Raw genomic sequence first — 21,715 nt, 5'->3', positions numbered from 1 at the left:
CAGCCCCAGCTGTTTCAATTGTACCATTATTCACGAGTTTATTCTTTTATGAAGATCTTTGAATACGTTTACGTATGTCACGGTAGGCGTAAAACACGTTGACCTTTCTACCAAATATTAGTTTTTAAATTCTTTTGTGTTTTTCTGGACAAATATAAATTTATGAAGGAAAGAGAGCAGACCTGTGGGTGATTCTTTTTGAATGCCTTTATTTTCCCTCAGTAACTACACAATTCTATCCCCTTTTTCCTTCTCTACTAAAAGAGCACCAATATGCACCATCAGTCAACTTATCCTTGTATTAGTTCTTAGACATCTCAGTGTTGAGCCATTTCAACAGGTTTTTCACTTTAGCGTAGACACCAAACTTGCCAGGGCTAGCACATCCATAACCCCAGCTGGTAGCGCCATGCAGATAGTACTTCCCTCTGGTCTCACAAACCATTGGTCCCCCACTATCCCCCTGACAGGAGTCTATTCCTCCTTGGTCCAGACCTGCACAGATCATGGAGTCATGAATCTTCCCTGGGTAGGCTCTATCACAACGAGCACGACTGACCACTGGAACCTGAACCTGTTGAAGATAGTCAGGCGTAGCACCCCCAGAAGCAAGTCGGCCCCAGCCCGTGATCCAGCATCTGGTACCGTCAGTTGGTTCGGCGACGGCATCAGGAAGACATACCAGGTTAACATACCTAAAGACGAAAAATCTTCAGTCAGCGTTAGGTGACTGTGTGGATAGAGAGACCATCTTTGTAGCTAAATGAATGAAGTCATAAGCTTCCAAAACAAACATAGATGCTTGAATAAAAAACCTTACAATTTTTTAGGAACTTTTCTTCGCAGAAGCCCTTATTATGAATTTAGCTGTCCATCTTCCTTGGGGCGTTTTCTGTGATAATACATATTGTTTACGTGTATAATTAGAGAGTTTCCTTCATATGTCCATGTTATGCTATAAGAAACATGCTGCAGTGAACGAAAAGTTTTGATTAATTTGTGTAAAAATTTAGTTAAACCTGTACTTCTTACATATCCGTGTGTTATAATCAAAACGTGCTCCCCTTTACTGCCAGAATTTGATTATTTTGTGCCATCAAACAGGTGAGATGTTAAAAGCGAGTAGGTTAATATTCGTGTTTACTAGACCTGTTACGCTGAGCTGGTTTTTGCAATTTAAGTAAAGCGATGTCGTGAGCATATCTTGTTGGCTTGTGATAAGATGGATGAGTGATCACTTTGCTCACTCTGAAGTCCTGCTCAAAACCAATATTATTAACACGTCTGTGGGCACCAGCTCTAAATAATAAAACGAAAAATAAAATAAAGCCACTAGCTATAAGGTATTTTGTCGCACTGGGTTATTTTTCCATTTCTAAGTCGATTTTAGTCAAGAGTATCTTGATGTGATTAAAGGAGATGGAACTGAATGCTGTTCGCAAGAGATGATTCATGACTTATGAACAGTGAACTCCAATGAAGAAGAAGAAGCTAACGTTCTCTTTCTCGAAGATGTGTCGAGATTCAATGCCCTTTTTAGCAAAGCATCGAAACAGACTCGAAACATCTTTATTTGCACTAAGCAAAACTCTTTCCACATTGATATTAACATATCTAGTGACATGTTATCTTTGCGCCAGATTATTTTGAATGCACCTATACTTGAAATTTAAAACTGTACTTTTGAGACCATGTTCATCCTTTGCCAGGGTATTGATTTTCTTTACGATAATAGGAAGTGTTCGGTCGTCTTTTTGAGTTCTACATTGGATTCGATAAAGTACCGCTAAATGAAGATTTTAAGAGGTGGTTTACCTTACGATGATGGAACTTGGAGATTTACCGCTGACACAGTGAGTGGCCGTAACGACCCACTGGGGACTGACAAGGGAACCTCCACAATAAGGAAAGCCACTTGTGGTACGTAACTGAACCTGCCATGGCCAGTCACCGTGTTTAGCAGCGACACCACCAACGATCCTACTTTGTGGGCGGATACCGCAAGAACCTTTGAACCAAAGTATTAAAAGAGAAGGGGACACGGTAAGCTTCTTGTTCGAATTGCATCGTTAGTACTTAGCTCTGAGCACTTCCAAGGGTGCCAACGCGATTAACATGCATGTGTCAAATGACAACCTTTTAGTCAATGATAAGCCGCTATCTTTTTCATGGCGACATTGATACCTTAGATGCAATTTGAGCGAATATGATTGAAACATTGCATCATCCTCCCGTCTTTTACATTTTAATGTACCAGAGTAGTGCGTTTTCTTCTCACCCAATGACCGCGCCTTCATTGTCGCCCAGGGGAATAGGACGAGGTTAAATGACTCTGCATTGATGCCACGCGAGATTCGGCCGAATTGTTTATATAGCATGTGATAGTACAACTGTGGTAATCGTTAGAGGTTCGTTCTCTTAAAACACTGGAAATCGAATTATTCCCCAGAATATCCTACCATCCTATATATCGAGCAAACATATTGTTTGATTTTAATGGGAATTAGTTTATTTTTCCGTTTGTGCAGAAGAAAATCATCGTCTGCTAAACCTTGAACAATGGCAGCTTTAAGGTAACAGCATGGAATACCTCAGAGAATGGTAATCCATTGCAAGAATCTGTTTAAGATCTCCGGAAAGTGCGTATGGATCAATATGAATTCCTTGTTCATAAATAGCCATGGATGAGCAAATGCATTGAAAAATGTGACATGTTTTGGATAGAGTGTCATTGAGCCAAAACCAGAATTATGCCCATAGCCAAAAAAATTAACACTTGATGCAAAATTATTGTCATAAATGAACGAGAACCCAAGAAAATGCATGTAATCTACCCGAAGCGCGAAAAAGCGAGAGAGACAATTGCAAAGTCGACGTCCAGATTTATTTTGGTTTCACATCAGATTTGTTTCAAGGACGTCATGTGTTTTCCAGACTAGTCTAGTAAGTAGTTGAAGCTTTTGTGAGCACCGTTGATGCTTTAGCAGCTAATCCCGGCTCTCTCTGTTAATTTTCATTTTAAATGACCCTTTATAAGTGTCATTTATGTTGTTAAATTATTATTCAACATGTTCTTACATACGAACCATTTATGTTCGATAGGAGTAAAGATAAGACGATACATAGCTGTGACAATAACAAAAGCAACGATCAAATAAGCTCTCACCAAGCGAAGGCGTTGGAGGCGGTGGAGTTACTGGGAAAGAAATCAAAATGGAAAAGTCAATCAATTACTAGTAACAAAGAAAGAATTCGAAAAGAAAAGAGCCAATTATTTGAAATTCTAATTATCTTATTCAAGCATGAGATGCAATTCCCACAATTCCCTATATACGAATTTCTGTTTCAACTTAAGTGTAGGGCAATCGCTAAATGTATTATGAAGAATATGTCGTGCCACAATTGAGATTGGTAACTAAGGATATTAAAAAGGCATTTTCCACAGCTTAAAAAAGGGCTTAGGCGCCGAGCTCCGACTGGGACGCGTAAGTGTTGAGGGATCTGGGGACCTCCCAGTCTTCCCCTCCTTCCCCGCCTCCCTTATCAGAGCACGGGCGTTTTATACAAAAGAAGTTACAAGTCTTTCGTCAACTAGTGTTCCCTTTTCGTCACTGCATATACTTCACAAGTTGGACCTCCTAAATTTTTTCTGGACTACTGTAGATGAAAACTGACACTTATGACAGGCTCTCGATCTAAATACAACATTCTTCAAGGACCATCTCTGACGCTTTTATTTGTATATGTTATTCATCCATTTTTATCAAGCAAAAGGTCGTGCCTATATGAATTAATTTTGAAATGATATGCATACTTTTGCTGGAATATAAGCTGTACATACCATTTATGTTTGATAGGAGTAAAGATAAGACGATACATAGCTGTGACAATAACAAAAGCAACGATCAAATAAGCTCTCACCAAGCGAAGGCGTTGGAGGCGGTGGAGTTACTGGGAAAGAAATCAAAATGGAAAAGTCAATCAATTACTAGTAACAAAGAAAGAATTCGAAAAGAAAAGAGCCAATTATTTGAAATTCTAATTATCTTATTCAAGCATGAGATGCAATTCCCACAATTCCCTATATACGAATTTTTGTTTCAACTTAAGTGTAGGGCAATCGCTAAATGTATTATGAAGAATATGTCGTGCCACAATTGAGATTGGTAACTAAGGGTATTAAAAAGGCATTTTCCACAGCTTAAAAAAGGGCTTAGGCGCCGAGCTCCGACTGGGACGCGTAAGTGTTGAGGGATCTGGGGACCTCCCAGTCTTCCCCTCCTTCCCCGCCTCCCTTATCAGAGCACGGGCGTTTTATACAAAAGAAGTTACAAGTCTTTCGTCAACTAGTGTTCCCTTTTCGTCACTGCATATACTTCACAAGTTGGACCTCCTAAATTTTTTCTGGACTACTGTAGATGAAAACTGACACTTATGACAGGCTCTCGATCTAAATACAACATTCTTCAAGGACCATCTCTGACGCTTTTATTTGTATATGTTATTCATCCATTTTTATCAAGCAAAAGGTCGTGCCTATATGAATTAATTTTGAAATGATATGCATACTTTTGCTGGAATATAAGCTGTACATACCTGAGGCACAAGCTCCCGATGAAAATGTGACATCATCAATTGCGATATCACCATTCCAGCTGTCGCCTCTTTTCGCTTTAAATGTAATCTAAGGGTTTTATGAAAAATAAGCCAGTTCACTAACAACACCTCAAACAATTTGAACTGAGAAAAACCACAGATGTGTTTGGTTCTCTTTGGTCTAGAATCGAAGTACCCAAATATGTGTAATTACCTCGTACATTCCCGTGAGATCGACATTAACCTCTGCTTTAAGCCACTGATTGCCCTTGTTCCCACTTTCATTGAAGACAAGTTTATTATCTATGAACACTTCAAGTGATGCAACAGCTGCGCCATACATATGATAATAAAACTCAAGACACATGCGTCCATTGAAGAGCAGTTTAGGACTTTCCAGGCTCGCTAAATCTCCACGTCTTCGAGGACTTGATGTCTCTATGTATATGTAGTATCCTACAAACAAGCAAAAAAGGATAATTGATTGCCTACTCCAAGAAGATGGTGGAAAGCGGGGAAAAGAGCTTATTGAATCGTCCGTTACATCATATGAATGGCTTGCTTGCTTGCTTGCTTGCTATTTCGACAACAACTACAACAACAGCAGCATTTATTTAAAGACGATAAAAAAAATATTCAGCAAAAGCTGATGTGGTCGTGTACGAACAATAGATCTAAATTTCTAACTAAATACAATAAAACTAAATTCCTATCTAATTATAAGAAGACTAATGTAAGATTTCTACATATTTTCAACAATAAAAATACGTGGCTTAAAAATACACTTGAGTGGTTTTTTAAAAGCGTCAACGTCTTGAATTGATCTCATTTGATTTTCCAGAGCGTTCCACCAAGTAATTGACTTGTATGAGCATGATTTCTTGACCATATCGGTCTTAGGTCTAGGTAACTGAAATGTCATTTTCCTTCTGAAGTCGTAGCTACTTACATACTTTTCAAAGCGACGGTTCATAGGACATGGTAAAAGATGATAATAAGGCTGATGCGCTAAGATTAGTAATCGTTTCTCATACATAATCTCTAAGGTATTCCATTTTACTGTGGCAAGAACCTCCTTGCTTGAAGTACACCAATCCAAGTTAAATATTATTTTCGCCGCTCTAACATGTATAGATTCTAAGCTTGAGAAAAATACTCGACCACAAGAGCCCCAAACTGACATACCATATGTCACAGACGGCAGAATAACCTTAAAATAGAAATCAGTTCTTGCCTGTTTAGGCAGGAAATACAAGGATTTAAGTAAATTCAACTTCTGCGTATATGACTTAGCTAACTCCGATACATGATGATCCCATTTAAGAGCATTATCTATCTGAACACCTAGGCATCTTGTAGAAACAACCTCCTCGATAACATAATCACCCATCTTATTAACTTGTTTTGGCCCAGTAAATTTTCCGCGTCCACCAAGCAATATATATTCCATCTTGGTGGGATGTGGAGTGAGACAGTTCTCGCAACACCATGTATATAGCCTTGCTAGTACTTCATTCAACTTGGAGGCCACCAGATCATGGGTCGGAGCCGAGACATAGACGGTGGTATCGTCTGCGTACATGTGAAGCTGTGGGTCTCCATCTATCCCCTCAGTGATATTGGGCAGATCATTACAGAAGATGGAAAACAGGGTAGGGTCCAGCACCGACCCTTGAGGTACACCAAAAGTAACTGGCATAGCTTGAGATTGACACCCATTAATCGTCGTTACTTGCGTTCTTCCACAGAGGTAATCCCTTATCCAACACCATAAGTCCCCAGCTACACCAAGACTTTGAAGTTTTCGGAGCAGAATGGAGTGGGGAATCGCGTCAAACGCCTTACGAAAGTCTACAAAAACCACGCCTACAACATGTTTCTTGTCGATCGCTTGTCTCCAGTCATCCGTTATCTTCACTAACAACAGCTCGGTGGAATGACCTTTTTTATACGCCCACTGGTGAGGGTTCCCAAGTCCTTGTTCAGTGACATGCGTGGTAATACTTGACGCCACCATAGACTCCATCAGTTTTCCTGGTACACTTAATAACGAAATAGGCCTGTAATTTTGCTTAACAGTTTCATCGTCACTTTTATAGAGAGCTGAGATGTTTGCAGCCTTCCAAGTAACCGGTACACTGTTGCAGGTGGCGCTTATTTGAAAAACAGACAATAAAGATGGAATAATTGAGTCACCGGCAAACTTTAAAAGTTTTGCAGCAACTCTGTCGGGCCCAGAGGCTTTATCGGCTCTCAACTTAGCCATCGAACTAACAATAACCTCCTGCGATAAATTTATGACAGATAGTGGTCACCGAGAGCTGTGCTTACAACCTCGCAGATCTAGCCTTTACAAGTTTTTCTTGCAATTCTCAGTTATCCCTTTGAAATCGGCACTTTTTCCTTCCTAATTGGTTTAAAGGACTAACTCATCTGAATATATAGTACAAGAAACGATAATAGAATCTGAGCTGGAACTTAAAACTCGCTAAAAAGCAAGGAAAAGGTTTATTAAGAACTCTACAAACCACTGCCGCTGGTGTGGTCACCGCTGGGCCCCGTATTCCTGGATGGGGTGGGTCCACTCTTACGTGTCCAATCGAAATCGTCATTTGTCCCCTGTACAAAGCTGCACATCGATGATTCAAAGTCACAACTAACTGTTTTAGAAAAAAAAAAGTATATTTAATAGATTTCTTCTACCTTGTATAAAACAAAAACCATAATCATTAGACTGCCACATCCGCATTAATACATAATCCGCACTTGACGTTCTTTTTCATAGTGTCTCAATAGGTTAATGGCCTTTGAGACTTATGGTCACAATGTTGGTTATTTCACGGCTAACGGCTTATATCGTTCCTCAGTTGCCACCAATTTTTTTTTGCGGTCAACTATTTTTATGGCCATCGGTTAAAATTTGTCAGTGCGGTTTGACGCCTAGCAGCTAAATTTTTTGGACGGTTTACGGCTAACGGTTAACCCCATTGAAACCCTCTTTTTTCAGTTCCATAAAACGGAAGAAAGAAAGAAGAAAAAGAAAAAAGCATCCATTCACGACAAAATTTATTTAGGATTTGAAGAGTTATCATTGTAGTATTCAAATGACCTTACAAGCCATGTAAAAATAGCCGTGGAAGCTTAGTTTGATCTCAACTGTGAATCTAGAATCTAAATAATGTTTGCACTTGAGAGCAATTTGAAGGCGAGCAAGGATAAAGCACAACACGTAGGTAAAAAAAATTTGGACAGATATGGAAATGATAACATAAACCATAGCAACTTGAGTTTCTCCAAAACAGGGTGGTTTCGAAAACAAAAAATTTTCTTTGGCTTAAATCATCTCTAGTTTTTCGGCTTAAACAATGGATAGAAATCTGTGGGCTAGGAAAGAGATAGGCTGAAGTTTATCACACCGTTTTTTTCTAAAAAAAGTTTCCGAAAGCGGACCACACAATCAAAATTGCATTTTTTGCAGGTAGCAATACTTATTACTTTTAGTGTTTAACCGTTTGCAGATTGGTCCCCACTGGGTGCTGGAAAATATAGTCCTTTTAAGAGGTTCCGAAAGTTCAAGCTGAATGCATGTAGCATCAATGTTTCTCTCTCTCACGTTAGTATAAGATTGCCACTCTCCGTGACAAGCGCATGCTTGCTTAACTCTACCCTTGTATATTTCTATATTCCTCAATATATTTCACTGCTGGTGAGACCAAAACCAGCATATCTGATGGTGGTGTAGGTTGAGCAGTTGTTGTTGCTAAAGGGAAAAAGAAAAATCAACGAACTTGGTTGAATATCATGCAAAAGCGCAAAACCAGAAGATTTTTAGGTAAAAAAAGTTCGCTTACTTTGCTGCTTCTTCGTCCCTATCGTAAGAATATGGTGTAATTTTTAGCGCAGAAAGACAAAATGCCAAGGGTGTAGCTAACCTATAGCCCTGTAGGCCCGGGCCTACAATTTTTTTCCACCCGCTTGACTTTTTCATGATAAAACTCCTGCAAATGCTGAGACAAAAAATTAGTTTTCGGACGGAATAGGCATTGCCAGAAATTTGGGACAACATGACGGAGGCGGTTCTCGTATTACAAGCAAAATGGCGCCGAAACAGTATAAGAAAATGTATGGGAAAATATTTTTTTTTCAAAATAGCTGTCTAAGAATGGGATATTCTTTCGCTACTTACTTAGAAATGCAGCCTGCATCATTTAAAGCGTCCATCGCTACGAAAAAGAAATACTCAAATTCAAGCCTACCTTTTCCAAAGGTACACGAGTAAACTCATAATTCTGACTCCATTTTCCCATACAAACTCTTAAAATCTGCTTCGACTTGGTGTTACAATTCTTTTGTCGTGGGAACAACCTTGTGAAGATTCGACTGCGTAGATCGATATGCATTCTGAAAAAGTTTGCCCAACTAAATCGCTCGTAAACGGTCGAACATGTTGGCCCATAAATTTTCCTCCAGCCGGGAAACTCCTCGTATTTTCACAGAGCTCAAAAGCCAAATACGCCATTTTCAAATAACCCAATTTTAGGAAGGATGAACACGAAAGATACAAGTCCCAGTAACTGCACAACTTGGCCGCTATTTTCCTTGTTTTGACGTCTCCTTTGGCTTTCTGGGATAGAAAGCTACCAGGCCTTCCTCTCGTGGAGTTTTACGAAAATAAAGAGTTACTTGTTCACTTCACTTCCATCGGCGGCATATTGAATTGTCTGTAATACGATATACCGCTGACATTTCGTAACGTGCTCGAAATGTCCCCGATTTCTGGTGATGGCTTACAACAAGTTGAAAAGCTAGCTGCGCCCCTGAATGCAATTAAATGAATGTATCCAAAAAGTTCTGAAAATCAATGGAGGCTATCATCAAAATTGAAGTTAATAGTGAACGATCAGAGTAATTTTTGGTTTCCTTATTGTTTTTGTTGTTGTTGCTCTCGTTACTGTCTTTTTCTTTTTATCTTATTATGCCTTTTTTGATCAGTTATGATACTGATAGCCAAACACCCAGAAAGCGAAACCACAAAACTGTGCCGGATTTTCCTTTTACAATTCACAAAACACTGAAAGACCTATTAGAAACATATGTTAGCTGTTTCACCTCCATTGTCGTGCAGCAATCGCCACCCTTTTACTCTCGGTTGTTTGAAATTTTGCGCTGACAAAGCGCTAAAGCTCGAAAAGTCCGCCTTAGAAACTCTCTAAGGTGACCAATTTCCATTATCAGCCTATTCGTTAAAACAACCTGACTGATTGTTTGTTCGAAGGAAAAGGAGAGCATCAATCAGATCAGATGTACTTTCTTTGGGTTTGAGACCTGCCAGTGTTACGACGAAACGGTTACTGCCTAAAGATCTTGATACATACACACGAAAAATATAAGAAATAAATTTTCAGTGCTTTGGCGTCTTGCAATTATGATTTTATAAATATGCGAAAGAAACACTTACCAGATGGGGGAGGGGGTGCAGCCGTTGTTGGAGGAGGTGCAGCCGTTGTTGGAGGGGGTGCAGCCGTTGTTGGAAAGGGTGCAGCCGTTGTTGGAGGGGGTGGAGATCCTGACAGAAATGGAATAAGTGAGTGAATAAATAGAAAAATAGTACCGGAAAGTAAAGCGAAAACTAGGGATTGCATGGAGGTAATTTGCCTGGCAATTCTTCGGGTCTAGCCAAGCTGATGACCGAGAGATTGGAAAAGAAATGGTAAGCTTTGGCTAAGCCTCAGGAAAACAATCAGACAACTTAGAAATATTTAAAATGAAAGCTTTCGTAAACGAACTTTAAGCATATTTTACAATTTTTTATAGGTTAATTTTGTTACTCTTTGGGATCTAAAAACGTAGTATAAATCTACCGAACGAGCGTTCTAACAACAGTGCTGCAATCTGATTGGCTACGCTACTCAATATCTTCTCCTTGAGTGAGTAGTTTTCAGTTGTAAACGAGATAAACTAAAAACATGACCTCTTCTCGCTGTTAAGTTGTGATCGACAAGTAGATTAATGTTTTAGAGAAATTATACTATTGGCCCTCGATTTCTACGCGTAATCATCGATTTGGGCTCCGGCTTCATCAACTATGACGCGATGAAAATCTTGAGCTTACAATCTAATTGTTAATTACTGGCATTGATCTGTCTGTATGATGATTCTTCTTTAAGTGACTCACCACAGCCCCCTCCTCCTCCGCCGCTTCCACATTCCATCAGCACCACGTTGTCAATGGCAGCATCTCCTCTGTAACTACTTCCACGTATGCCCTCAAATATCAACTGAAATGAAAGGTAACCGCATTATAATCAAGCTTTTCATTAAACTTGAATTGTGACTGAGGTATTGAGCTCCTCATCCGAACTTGAGGTGCTTCTTTAAAAAAAAAAAAAAAAAAAAATCTTGGCCCTTGTACCTGATTTTCTTGTCAACTTTTAAATACTCCCTTTCATGATGTGAAATTCATGCTCATATTCGTCTGCAGCACTGCAGCACGTCTTATTACCGGATCTGAACAATATGATCACATCAAATCTGCTCTTCAAAAACTACACTGGCTGCTAGTTGAATTACGTATAATGTTTAAAGTTATTCTTATTACTTTTAAGATTCTTCATGGACTTTCTCCGGTCTATTTGTCGTCCCTGTTACAAGAATATCATACACCACGTACTCTACGTTCACCTTCCAAATCACTTCTTACTGTTCCCACTATAAATTCCGTGACAATGGTGAACGCGTGTTCTCCTTCTGTGCACCTACATTATGGAATACTCTTCCTGATTTTCTTAAATCTGCAGCTTCTCTTTCCTCTTTAAAATCTGCCCTTAAAACATTCCTATTCCGGAAATTTTATTCTTAGTATTGTGAAACGCAACATAGGTTTTTATCCCATTTAACTTTATTTTTGTTAGTGTAGGTACTACTGACTTAGTATCATTGTTATATTTTAATTTTATTATGCTATGTAAGTGCATTAAGATCCTTAAATGCGCTCATAAAAACCTTACTATTATTATTATTATTATTATTATTATTATTATTGTTATTACTATTTGTCAAGAATATGTGTTACGGACCCAGCTATATCACATGCTTCAATATCCACATTTTGTACATATAACAAAATTCCATAGCATGGTTGTCACATTGTTTTCCCATAAACAAGAACAGCCTTGCAAAGCCATTTCCTAATTTTAATATCCGAAACACCTGGTGCGACCTAAAGCCCATTCTGTGCCTTCGTCAAGAGTTGTGATATTGAAAAGAGCACCGCCCATGAATAAACGCCATGTCGACAACCTTGAAAGTTTACACAATTCGCGGCATTTAATCGCGTAACTGAAGTATTTAACATGGTGCGTGCCATAAACTATGCCTTTTATTTTCGTATTTTCGATGGTTTGAAGAGGCCGATAGAGTAAATGTGAACGTCAACTTTTCTTTATTGAGTGACCCTCTGATAGCTCCATCAATGCTCGTTTAAAAATTGCTTGTGTGTCCCCGACCTGGGAATTCCCCTTGCCATCACATGCTCCGACTTCCTTACTTCAACCCCAATGCATGACCGATGGATGAAAAAATTGAGTAAAACACTTAAAGCAAAGGTATGACCTTGAGGAATTGCAAAAGTGGTCATCGATTGTGAGTAAGGCAGTTATACAATAGATACGTCGCTTAGCTTCTGTATTTACTTACGGGCCTCTGCAGCTACTAAATAAATGATAAATTAGATCATTTGTTAAAGCTAAGTAATTTTTTTGCTCACTCAGTAACAATTTCATTAACTCTTTTTGCATTAGCTTCTTAAAGTTTGTTAGGCTGCTTAATCTACTCGGTAGAATGCTTAGTGTGTTACAAACTAATAAGAAGACAATTGGTTATTTATTTGGACCTTACCTCTGATGCACTAGCGTCAGTCACATCGACTGATGCTTTTTTCCACTGATTTCCCTGGTTACCCGACTTAGTAAATATTTTCCGTTGCCCCACAAACACGTTCAATGTTCCCATGGAATCTCCGTACATGTGATAGTAGAACGACAAACATTTCTTCGTTCTGAAGGACAAACCGCTTTTTATAAGCTTAGCATTGTCCCCTGATACTCTTGGAGAAGACGTTTCGATATATACATATTTTCCTGCAGAGAATAGGCAAATCATCTTGATTAAAAAGAGGTGGCCCATAAAGATCCAATTGCCTGAAGACTGCTTACAGTGCTCGCGGCAAGACTGGTAGGGGTCGAACAAACAAGTAAAGCGAATAATTTTGATAAAAAAAGAAGCGAGTTACAAATTTTAGGTGATAAAAGACAAACTCGTTGCCTCAAGTTTCAAGAGAGACGTTGAAATCGAACATGAGACGAAAATTTAGCACTGCAAATGTAGTGCTCATCACTCGGCCGCCCTTTTTACCCTTAAGGGTAGGGAGAAGGATAGCAAGAGTCCGAAGAAAAAGTCGCTAGTGCGCGTAACGAATACTTCATATGGGAATATCTGCAATGCCGAAAAATTTTATGAAAATAATGGAAAACACTGGCTCACTTTTGTGATGCTAACTCGTAATATTCAATAGCACTTCAGATATTCTTCCGACCCATTCGAATTGTGTGATTGTGCAAATGAGTGACATATATTGAAGAGAACCTTCATCTGTTTGTAGGGGAAGCAGTGTTGTCTCATTTAAAGTTCAAGACATGCGCATAAATTTATTTCAAATTTATCATTTTACCATTTCCAGAGGCATCTGCACTTGGCCCAGTCCCGATCGAAGATGTACTTCCTGATCTAACAGTCCAGTCAAACTTGTCATTTGTTGGTTGAGAAAATCCACACAAACCTCCATCATCAAAGTTGCAGGAGAACTCTGTTGGAGACAAGCCAAAAAAGTCACACCACCGCAGAATTAATAAAGATAACAATAAAAATGAGATGGACCTCTAACTTTACAAGGCCATCACAGACGTACAGTTTGGTTTAGAAAGTGCATATTCCTTTCTTTGAGTATTTGATGATTTTTCAAGTCGTGACAGTGTGACAGAAACATGTTTCAAAATTGCTCCGATCTGATAACAAACTGAAACTGTTCAATTTTGCTGTGTCGATGTTATTGACAGTACTTAAGCTAGCTGCTAATTCCACAGCTTAATTCCAACATATCTCTCTTACCAATGTTCCCAGGGGTTGTTGGAACCGGCGGGGTTGCTGGCGGCGGTGGTGAACCAACTGTCCACGTAAACACACACAAGGTCAATACCGTCTCATCCTTATATATCTTTTATATAACAATTGTGCTTTAAATAAGAAGTACCAATAAACCAGGCTAGCCAATTAATTGCAAAAATGTGCAATAATACAAATCTCTTACTAAAGTGAACACGTTACACTCGTTTTATTTTTGCAAGAGGTTGCAGCAACAACGACATTGCATGTAAACACACTTTTAATCGTTTATTGTATCTTTTTATTGCATCTTAGTTTTGGAATATATTTTGTTGTTTTTATAGGCAATTAGTGATTTTTAGGGTACGGCAGAATTTTTCGTTTTAACATTATGGCCGCCCCTCTGGATACCAACCTCGTCACTGAGTGGGATATCCTTAATTTTTAAAGGTTATCACATCACATACCTCATCACATGATGATAATGATTAATAAGATAATGATAACGACAATAATGTAATAATGATAACGATAATAGTGAGAACAGAGATGATGGTAATAACCATGATGATGACATGATGAAAATTGTTTGAGGCTGTTTAAGGAAATAAAATGATTCAAAATTGTTGCAAACCTCCTCCTCCTCCCCCACCATCTAAATTAGTGTGCTGTTTGATCCAAGCTCGGAATTTTGTCACTCGGGCAAACACAGTGAAGATTTGCCTGGCATTACATTGTCCAGATCCCCAACTGACAGCACCATGCAGGGTGTAAGTTTTCATGTCTGAGTTTAGACACACATAAGGACCTCCACTGTCACCATGACAACCACTCAGAATGGTGTTCTCGACGCCCGCGCAAAGCATTTGGGGAGTAAAAGGTATTGTCACTAAGAGTGAATTCAAAATGAAAGCAAAATTAGTTTTATTTTTTCATAATTTTCTTCATGGCAAGATATCGTCTTAAGGGCCTAGCGAGAGTTAAAAATTTCAGACACTCTTGTTATGATAAAAGGAAGTAACGAATAAAAAGTCATCAATTTATGAAAGCCTGAAATCGTCAAAAACATATATTTCACCTACAAAATGACGATCTCAAGGGAAGAAATATATCGATAACGATCTTACGGAAAGGTCATGCCGACTCAAGTCCTGCCTGAGCCTTCATTTTCCATGATTTTAGTCTCTTCGCAATGTTTGTATACAGCTTTCACCTTTTCATTAATGTTTAATTAACTACTAACTACATTATCTCAATTTTGATAACATACCTCCGGATTGGCTGATCTTTTGTTTGCATTTTGCGTTGTCGATCACTGGCATCATGGCCTGCTGTAAGATGTGATACGAACTTCCTGGATGTTTGATTTTTCCCCAACCTAATAACAAATATTCAATCATTGAAGCGATCAACTGAAGTTGATAAACTTGCGAATGCCACGTTATTTGTAAGATTATAATATGGGGATTAAGATTTAAAGATATGTCCTACTTTCTACAGTATTTTAAAAATATTTTAATGAGATTGGTACGTCTGCGTTCCGTCGTTGATAACTATATAGAAATCGGATACTGGAAAGTTGAATGTTGAACAGTATCAGGAGCTCGTACGTAAGCAAAACGAAAGGTGGTGATTGGGTGATATGAACTTATACATGTATTCAGTTTGGTGATTATCAAACTTCCAATTGCAAAGATTCAGAGTAAGTTGCCTATTTCTAAAACTATTGGGTAGCAATAAGTTCTTACTAAAACATTTAGTGATAAAAACGAGCGATAAAAAATATGAACGACGTTTAGACCACTCTACGGTCATTTTCAAGTTAGAGTTCAATTAATATGAAGTGTTTGCTTAACACTTCATATAAATTAATTTTTATCTTTTTCACCGCTTATTTACACTTAATGTTTACTCTTTGTTATAAGTTATTAGCTCTATTGCTAATATGTAAATACTTAGCTTTTACTTTCATTCCATTGTTTCGGAAATCGTATATATGCTGAAATGTACTCATGAACTCTAACTTGAAAATGACCGTGGAGCGGTCGAAACGTCGTTCATATTTTTTATCGCTCGTTTTTATCGCTAAATATTGAGTTGCAAAACTTCAAAAGCGAGTCTGAAAACTCATATATGGCAAAAGCATATACGTTGTCAGAAGTGCACTGATACATCTTGTCCAATTAAATTGCCCTCGAGCAGTATCTGATGTCTCTTTACTGCACTAGAGTATTACAATATTTTTAACAAGGGCAGTGAAGTACACAGTGAGCTGTAATTCACAGAAAAGCCAATGTTGTTCTGACCACATGTGAATTTCGTTTCGCCAGATGGTGACGAATAAATGGACCCCCAAATGTTTTTGCGCGTCGCACGTTGATTGGTTGAAATCTGATGACCTGTCCGGGATTACTTTTAATTATAATGACCTAAAGCTGGAAGGAAGATCAAGATATTCGGAGCTTCACTTTTGGGGTCAGCTACGTACCCAAACTATGGTGGCAATTTGACTGACCTGTGATGTAACATTTTGATCCAGTTGGTACATCTGAGTCGTGCGATGGCAAGCAAATGGGATTCACCCTCTGAGAAAGCTTCACTGGTGTGGACAGTTGAATCAAAGCTATATCATTGTTGATTCGGCTGGGTCTGTTGTATGATGGGTGGCCAATTACTCTTCGAGCCCCAACCTCTTCCTCTGTTCCTTCGTTTGTGTTTCGATTGTGATCGCCGACAACAACTTTGTATGAAGCAGGGTTTCTAATGACACAAAACAAATAAAATTACAAGATGCAGTGGTGTTAACTGTTATTTTGCCTAATGCAAGTGAGGCTTTAAAGAGGGAAATAAAATAATTTTCGATCCTACAAGGCTTCTGTTAAATAAGTACGCTATTTACTGGTGTAAGAAACGTGTATGAGGCGTTTTCCCCGGGATTTAAGCCCGTAAGGCCAGTCTTTATTAATTTTTTCCAGACATTCAAGGAGAGATTGATTTTACAGCAGTGATCATAGTAATCGTAGCACCATGAAGAAAAATAAATGGAAAAAACTACATTAGTTTTGCTCTTCTAACAGCCAGGCAGATAGCTCTGAAATGGAATTATAAATTATTGGTACCATGTTCATGAAAACTGCAACTGAATACTTACGAACTCCCTGCTATGCAATGGGCGGCTGTAATCACCCATGCATCAGAAATCAGCGATCCTCCGCAGATGAACCTTCCATTGCGCTTCAGAGCTATCTGTTAAAGGAGGAACGATGACGTGAATAAGGTGTTACGTTTCTCTGCAGTACAAAGCCTACGGTGGGAAGGCTGTCACATTTACAGAAAAAGAAGGCTGCGACATGTGTTAAGAGATCAGTCATTTGATTTTGTGACCTTCTTTCTAGGCTTGCTCGTAGAGTGAATTACGGGCATTCACAAAAGGACACGGACGTAACCGTGCTGCCACAGGCCTTACCTGCCATGGCCAAGCCCCAGGTTTCGCATCTTGTCCTCCAATAACTCGCGACTGAACAATAGGCGTACTGCCACATGGCGGCGGCGGCTGCTGCCCTGCGAAGAAAGACGCACAAACAAGCTTTACCTGACTGATCCAGTGAAGTAAATAGATTGACACAAGATCGATGACTTCATTCTTCTGTCCTCTCATAGTCACATGAGTACGAAAAAGGAAAAAATAATGATAATAATAATAATAATAATAATAATTCGTTTTATATTGATCATTTATATTTAAGTAGTATTAGATATTATTATAGTTAACAGTCCTGTCATGCAGATAGGTTACGAATTTTCGCCCTATCTTGCTTAGCTCACTAGCATCCAAACGTGTATACTGCATAATAATAATAATAGCTCGATCCCAAATAAGATCGACTCTGAGATCAACACAAGTGAAACTTTTGTTACTGTTGTTCCCAACTTGACAGTATGCAGGACGCATGTGATACAGGGAACTGGTGCATGGCCTCTGTATGTAAGTGGTAAGTCGTTGCTCTCACATGCTCAAAAAATGAATAAACTCCCTCCTTATTCTACGACTGAGCACAAGATTTACCATCCTATTCAAATGTACGAGATTGCCTATAATGATGACAGGAATAAAACTCAAAATTTTCTCGCTTTTGGTATTTTTTTTAAACAAGAAAAAAAGCAAACGATGAGTGAAGAAAGGAATGAAAAAAAAAGGATGTATCTTTTCAACGAGAAAAAAAGATTCAAATGTGACGACAAGGCTGACAAAAAAGTGCGTTAGTATGTGGTATTCTATTTAGTGGGGAAAAAAACAAACGTAAAATGAGATGCGAATGGTGATATCTTTCGCTCATCAAAGAAACAAGAGATAAAATACCCTCAAGCAGCCGTGCCGATGAAAAGCTAATTTTTTTTTGTAACTTCAAAGAGGTTGTTACTATCAGGAAGCTTCGCTCAAATAGCTCGTACCAGAATGAAAAATAAAATTTGATGGACTATGATGTGTTTGAAACATTTTCTTACCCTTAGCTGAAGATCCCAACAGCAATAACACCAGAAAAATCATCTTCACTGTATCAAAGATGACTGCAAAAATTTTCCCCTCAGGAATTTATTTATACCCATGCATCTAACCCAAAACGCAAATTATCAACAAATATTTTTGTTAGCAAATGAATGATTGCTAAAATTTGGCCATGGTGTATAAATATTTTTACTGCCCACAAAAGAAACAATTACAAACATTACCTGCTTTTGGGATGTTTCGTAGAATTGAAACGTTAAAGCACCGATTTATGCGGCTTTTGTAAGATTTAAAAGCCACTTGAAGTCTGACTAAACAGAATAGGATTTCCTATTCTTAGTATAATTGTTTTTAATCTAAAAGTATTGATACAGTCTAAAAAAAAAACAGATTCTGAATGGGTTTAGTTCGTATAGCTGTTCCACAGTTAAAAATTAACGTAAATTGATAATTGAAAGAACACATTGTTTAGCTTCGGTTAAACTATACTTGAAGTCAAAGATTATTTGCAGACGCCTCTGGACGTGTCTTCGTCCCCTTGTTTTCCTTTTTAAATTATCATTGCCTAATGTTATTTTTCCGGCCATTAACTGCTCCGAACAAGAAAAAGATAGAAGGAAATTGTTTGGAAATTAAAAATAAACGATTATGATTAGGAAAAACACATTTTATCCAACAGGAAATAGCCGAGCCTTCTGTTTTTAGAATAAAATTCACTTAACATATTGAAATTTTTCTTCAACATTAAGTCTTTATATACTCCAGTCTGAAAATCCAATGTAGGAGAAAAATATATCTAGCGACAGCCGGTGATCATCAATCTCCATTGAAAATTCTGCTACTTAATAAAATTAAATCAATTATGAACTGAGAAAAGCTTTGCAAAAGTCGCTTATGATGTATACAACTGGACGATTAGTAAATATCATGTATCGGTCGGCAATTTATCAGCAATTAGAGGGATCGCCAGCTGTAGTTGAATTAAAATGAACTGAATTAAAATCATCCTTAAAGTTAATACAGCCGACGTGGTCAAATATCAAATTCTATGAACGAGTAACGATAATAAAATTGATTTCAACTGCGATGTTCATGATATCAGCTTCCTTTTCAATCTTGAATTCGCCCACTCTGATACAATCCCACTCTCTTCTTTTTGTTTTACCCTCGGTTTCAAATTAAAAAAAATATTATATTTGCTGGATTATCCCCGGCTGCTTATATCTGACAAAGGTCGTTGATTTCCATCTTCCGGCAACAATGCTAAAAGGTTTTTGCTTGCTATTGCGCAATTCAAAATGGTAAAAGATTCATATTAACGACCAGTTTTTAATACATATCTAATCACATCAAGTGCAGAACAAAAACAAGACAGAAGATGTACTACTGAGTTGTCCCTGCTCAAGAGGGCTTAGAATTTGAATCACCTGTTTCAATATGATTTGGTAATATCAACTAAGTTGAAATTGTAAATTGGTCACCGTAAAGAGTTAAAAAGCTGACGTTTCGAGCGTTACCCCTTCGTTGTGCACTCGCTCTGACGAGGGGTTCACGCTCGAAACGTCAGCTTTTTAACTCTTTAATTTGCGGTGGCCAATTTAAAATTTCAACTTAGTTGATATTACCAAATTATATTGTTACCCCCACCGACGCAGCAGCACAGTTTCTTTAGAAACTTACCCCCTTTATTCACCTGTTTCAATAAAGTGGTAAAGAGAATTAATCAATTCTAGTATGAGTCTGTATTTTATACAAACACATAGACTGATAACAGCTCCCTACTCTCTTTTTACCTGTCAATCATTATGCTTGTTTTGTAAATTAAAGGAGTGACAAAAAGCTTTTTTTAAGAAATCTTGAAGGAAAGTCAATAATATTTGATAAGGAATTTTTAAAAATGTAGACGTCGAGCTTCCAATGTGGATCCTTCAAAAAATTCAAACATACGTAGAAGCATCAGATTGCATTTGGTAATCATTCGTTGTCATTCTTCAAGCACAGTGCATTAGTGTAAAATGCTGACATGATCTTTGATTTACAAACAGAAGAGAAAAAAAACAGATTCTATTTTTTCAAATTTTGCTTAGCTGTTCCAGGGCTGAGTTAAAATGATCATTTTGATCAAAGGTTTGTTCTTCAATTTGTGTTGAGTTATGGTTTCTGGACGATGGTTGTTTACAGACGCCTGTGGAGATGTTTTTCACAGCTTACATTTTATCTTTTTTTGTCTCTAAAATATTTCAAAGCTTCATGTTATTATTCTGTCTTGTAGTAACTCCGCGGAAACGGATTTTTATTTTATTACACAGCAATGACGAGATTAGAAATGAAATCAAAAATAGAGAGTAATTAATGAAAATTAACGCTTAAAAAACTTAGCTGTCGAAAATTGCTTGCAAAGAATCTGCGAGTCATTTGCCGTTGTGGCGAAATTCCACCTCACATGCTTTCATGGTTCTCCTCAAGTATTGCTTTAAGTCCTCCAGTCTACAACTCTAATATAATAGAAAAAATATCCCGAAGGGACAAGTGACAAACCGTCACTGATTTAAAATTAGAACTATGGAGGACGAGCAAAGCTTTTCAATAATCGTTTCAGAAGTACACAATTGGACAAGGGCTTGATATAAGTTGTTGGTCACCTTCCGCAAGTTGTCTTCAACTTTAAGACATAATTTATTTTTCAATTAAAACCGACTTAATTGATATCAATCTTAAAGTATGTACAGCCGACATATTACCAAGTACCTTTTAGAATTAATTTGATTGACATTGCTTTATTTCATCAATTTTAAGTACCTGAAGGCTTTCAATTTCCACCCCCAGAGCCATTTTTGTTGTCTTCTTCGTAGGTATTTTGCTCCCTGCCATGATCTCAATGTTTTTGAATTTACGAATTCTTCACCGATGATCTGCGGCTAAAAGTCTTGCAGCTGATCGATCAGATAAGTTAATTTTTGATCTGTCTTAAAAGTTTCGTCAGCTATTGCACAATCTAGACTTTAATCAGTAACCTGTCCTAAGTCTATATTTAATCAATACAATTGTTTTGAGTCAGTTTCTGAACTAAAAAAAGATTCCTGCGCGATTACTGAAACATCTGCTTTAACAAAGCAAAGTAAAGAAATTAAATATTTTTTTTAACACCTGTATTTTGTACTAACACAATCAACTGACAAAAACACCTCAAATCCCATTGTAATCCTTGTTGTAACTGAACAAGCTTTTTTGGGAAAAAAATGTAACCAGGGTTTTGATAATATCTGATTAAATCTTCTAGTCTCCAAGGTGAACCCCTTAAAAATATGCACCGTGATAGCGCACGAAAGAAAAAAAGTTTTCTTTTGCTTTTATAAGTCTCCAAGGTAAACCTTTTAAAAATTGTAGCGCGATAGCGCACGAAAAAAAAAAAGATAGAAAGGTTATTTTTCTGAGAAAGATTCCTAGTCTCAT

General features: G+C 37.8%; 1 protein-coding gene across 4 annotated transcripts; it reads right to left on the bottom strand.

Moving 5' to 3' along the window:
- Nucleotides 1-189: 189 nt before the first annotated feature.
- LOC111337199 (transmembrane protease serine 9) lies at nucleotides 190-18,323 on the bottom strand. 4 transcript variants are annotated; one of them, XM_022943468.2, is made up of 19 exons: nucleotides 18,262-18,323; nucleotides 17,222-17,316; nucleotides 16,907-17,001; nucleotides 16,271-16,515; nucleotides 15,026-15,133; nucleotides 14,390-14,644; nucleotides 13,762-13,818; nucleotides 13,325-13,459; nucleotides 12,493-12,734; nucleotides 10,772-10,874; nucleotides 10,055-10,162; nucleotides 7,125-7,256; nucleotides 4,811-5,052; nucleotides 4,597-4,684; nucleotides 3,922-3,951; nucleotides 3,167-3,196; nucleotides 1,816-2,008; nucleotides 1,150-1,299; nucleotides 190-695 (listed from the first exon to the last, which is right to left on the bottom strand). In XM_022943468.2, the coding sequence occupies exons 1-19, from the start codon at nucleotides 18,302-18,304 to the stop codon at nucleotides 302-304; spliced, it is 2,745 nt and encodes a 914-aa protein (XP_022799203.2). In that variant the 5' UTR covers nucleotides 18,305-18,323; the 3' UTR covers nucleotides 190-301. The 4 variants fall into 4 exon arrangements, with proteins under 4 accessions (XP_022799203.2, XP_022799204.2, XP_088586521.1 ...); XM_022943469.2 differs by lacking the exon at nucleotides 3,167-3,196; XM_088730395.1 differs by lacking the exon at nucleotides 3,922-3,951.
- Between the last annotated feature and the right edge of the window lie 3,392 nt (nucleotides 18,324-21,715).

Source organism: Stylophora pistillata, chromosome 1 (genome assembly GCF_964205215.1).
Source record: "Stylophora pistillata chromosome 1, jaStyPist1.2, whole genome shotgun sequence".
Classification (NCBI taxonomy): Eukaryota; Metazoa; Cnidaria; class Anthozoa; order Scleractinia; family Pocilloporidae; genus Stylophora; species Stylophora pistillata.
Note: the sequence above shows the minus strand (reverse complement) of the source record. Positions and strands in the feature narration are given on the sequence as shown.

Coding starts and splice junctions, on each gene's coding strand:
- LOC111337199 (XM_022943468.2), bottom strand. CDS start 18,304: ATGATTTTTCTGGTGTTATTGCTGTTGGGATCTTCAGCTAAGG. Junction 14,645..15,025: donor AAAGATCAGCCAATCCGGAG/GTATGTTATCAA, acceptor ATTCACTCTTAG/TGACAATACCTTTTACTCCC. Junction 3,197..3,921: donor GCCTCCAACGCCTTCGCTTG/GTGAGAGCTTAT, acceptor TTTCTTTCCCAG/TAACTCCACCGCCTCCAACG.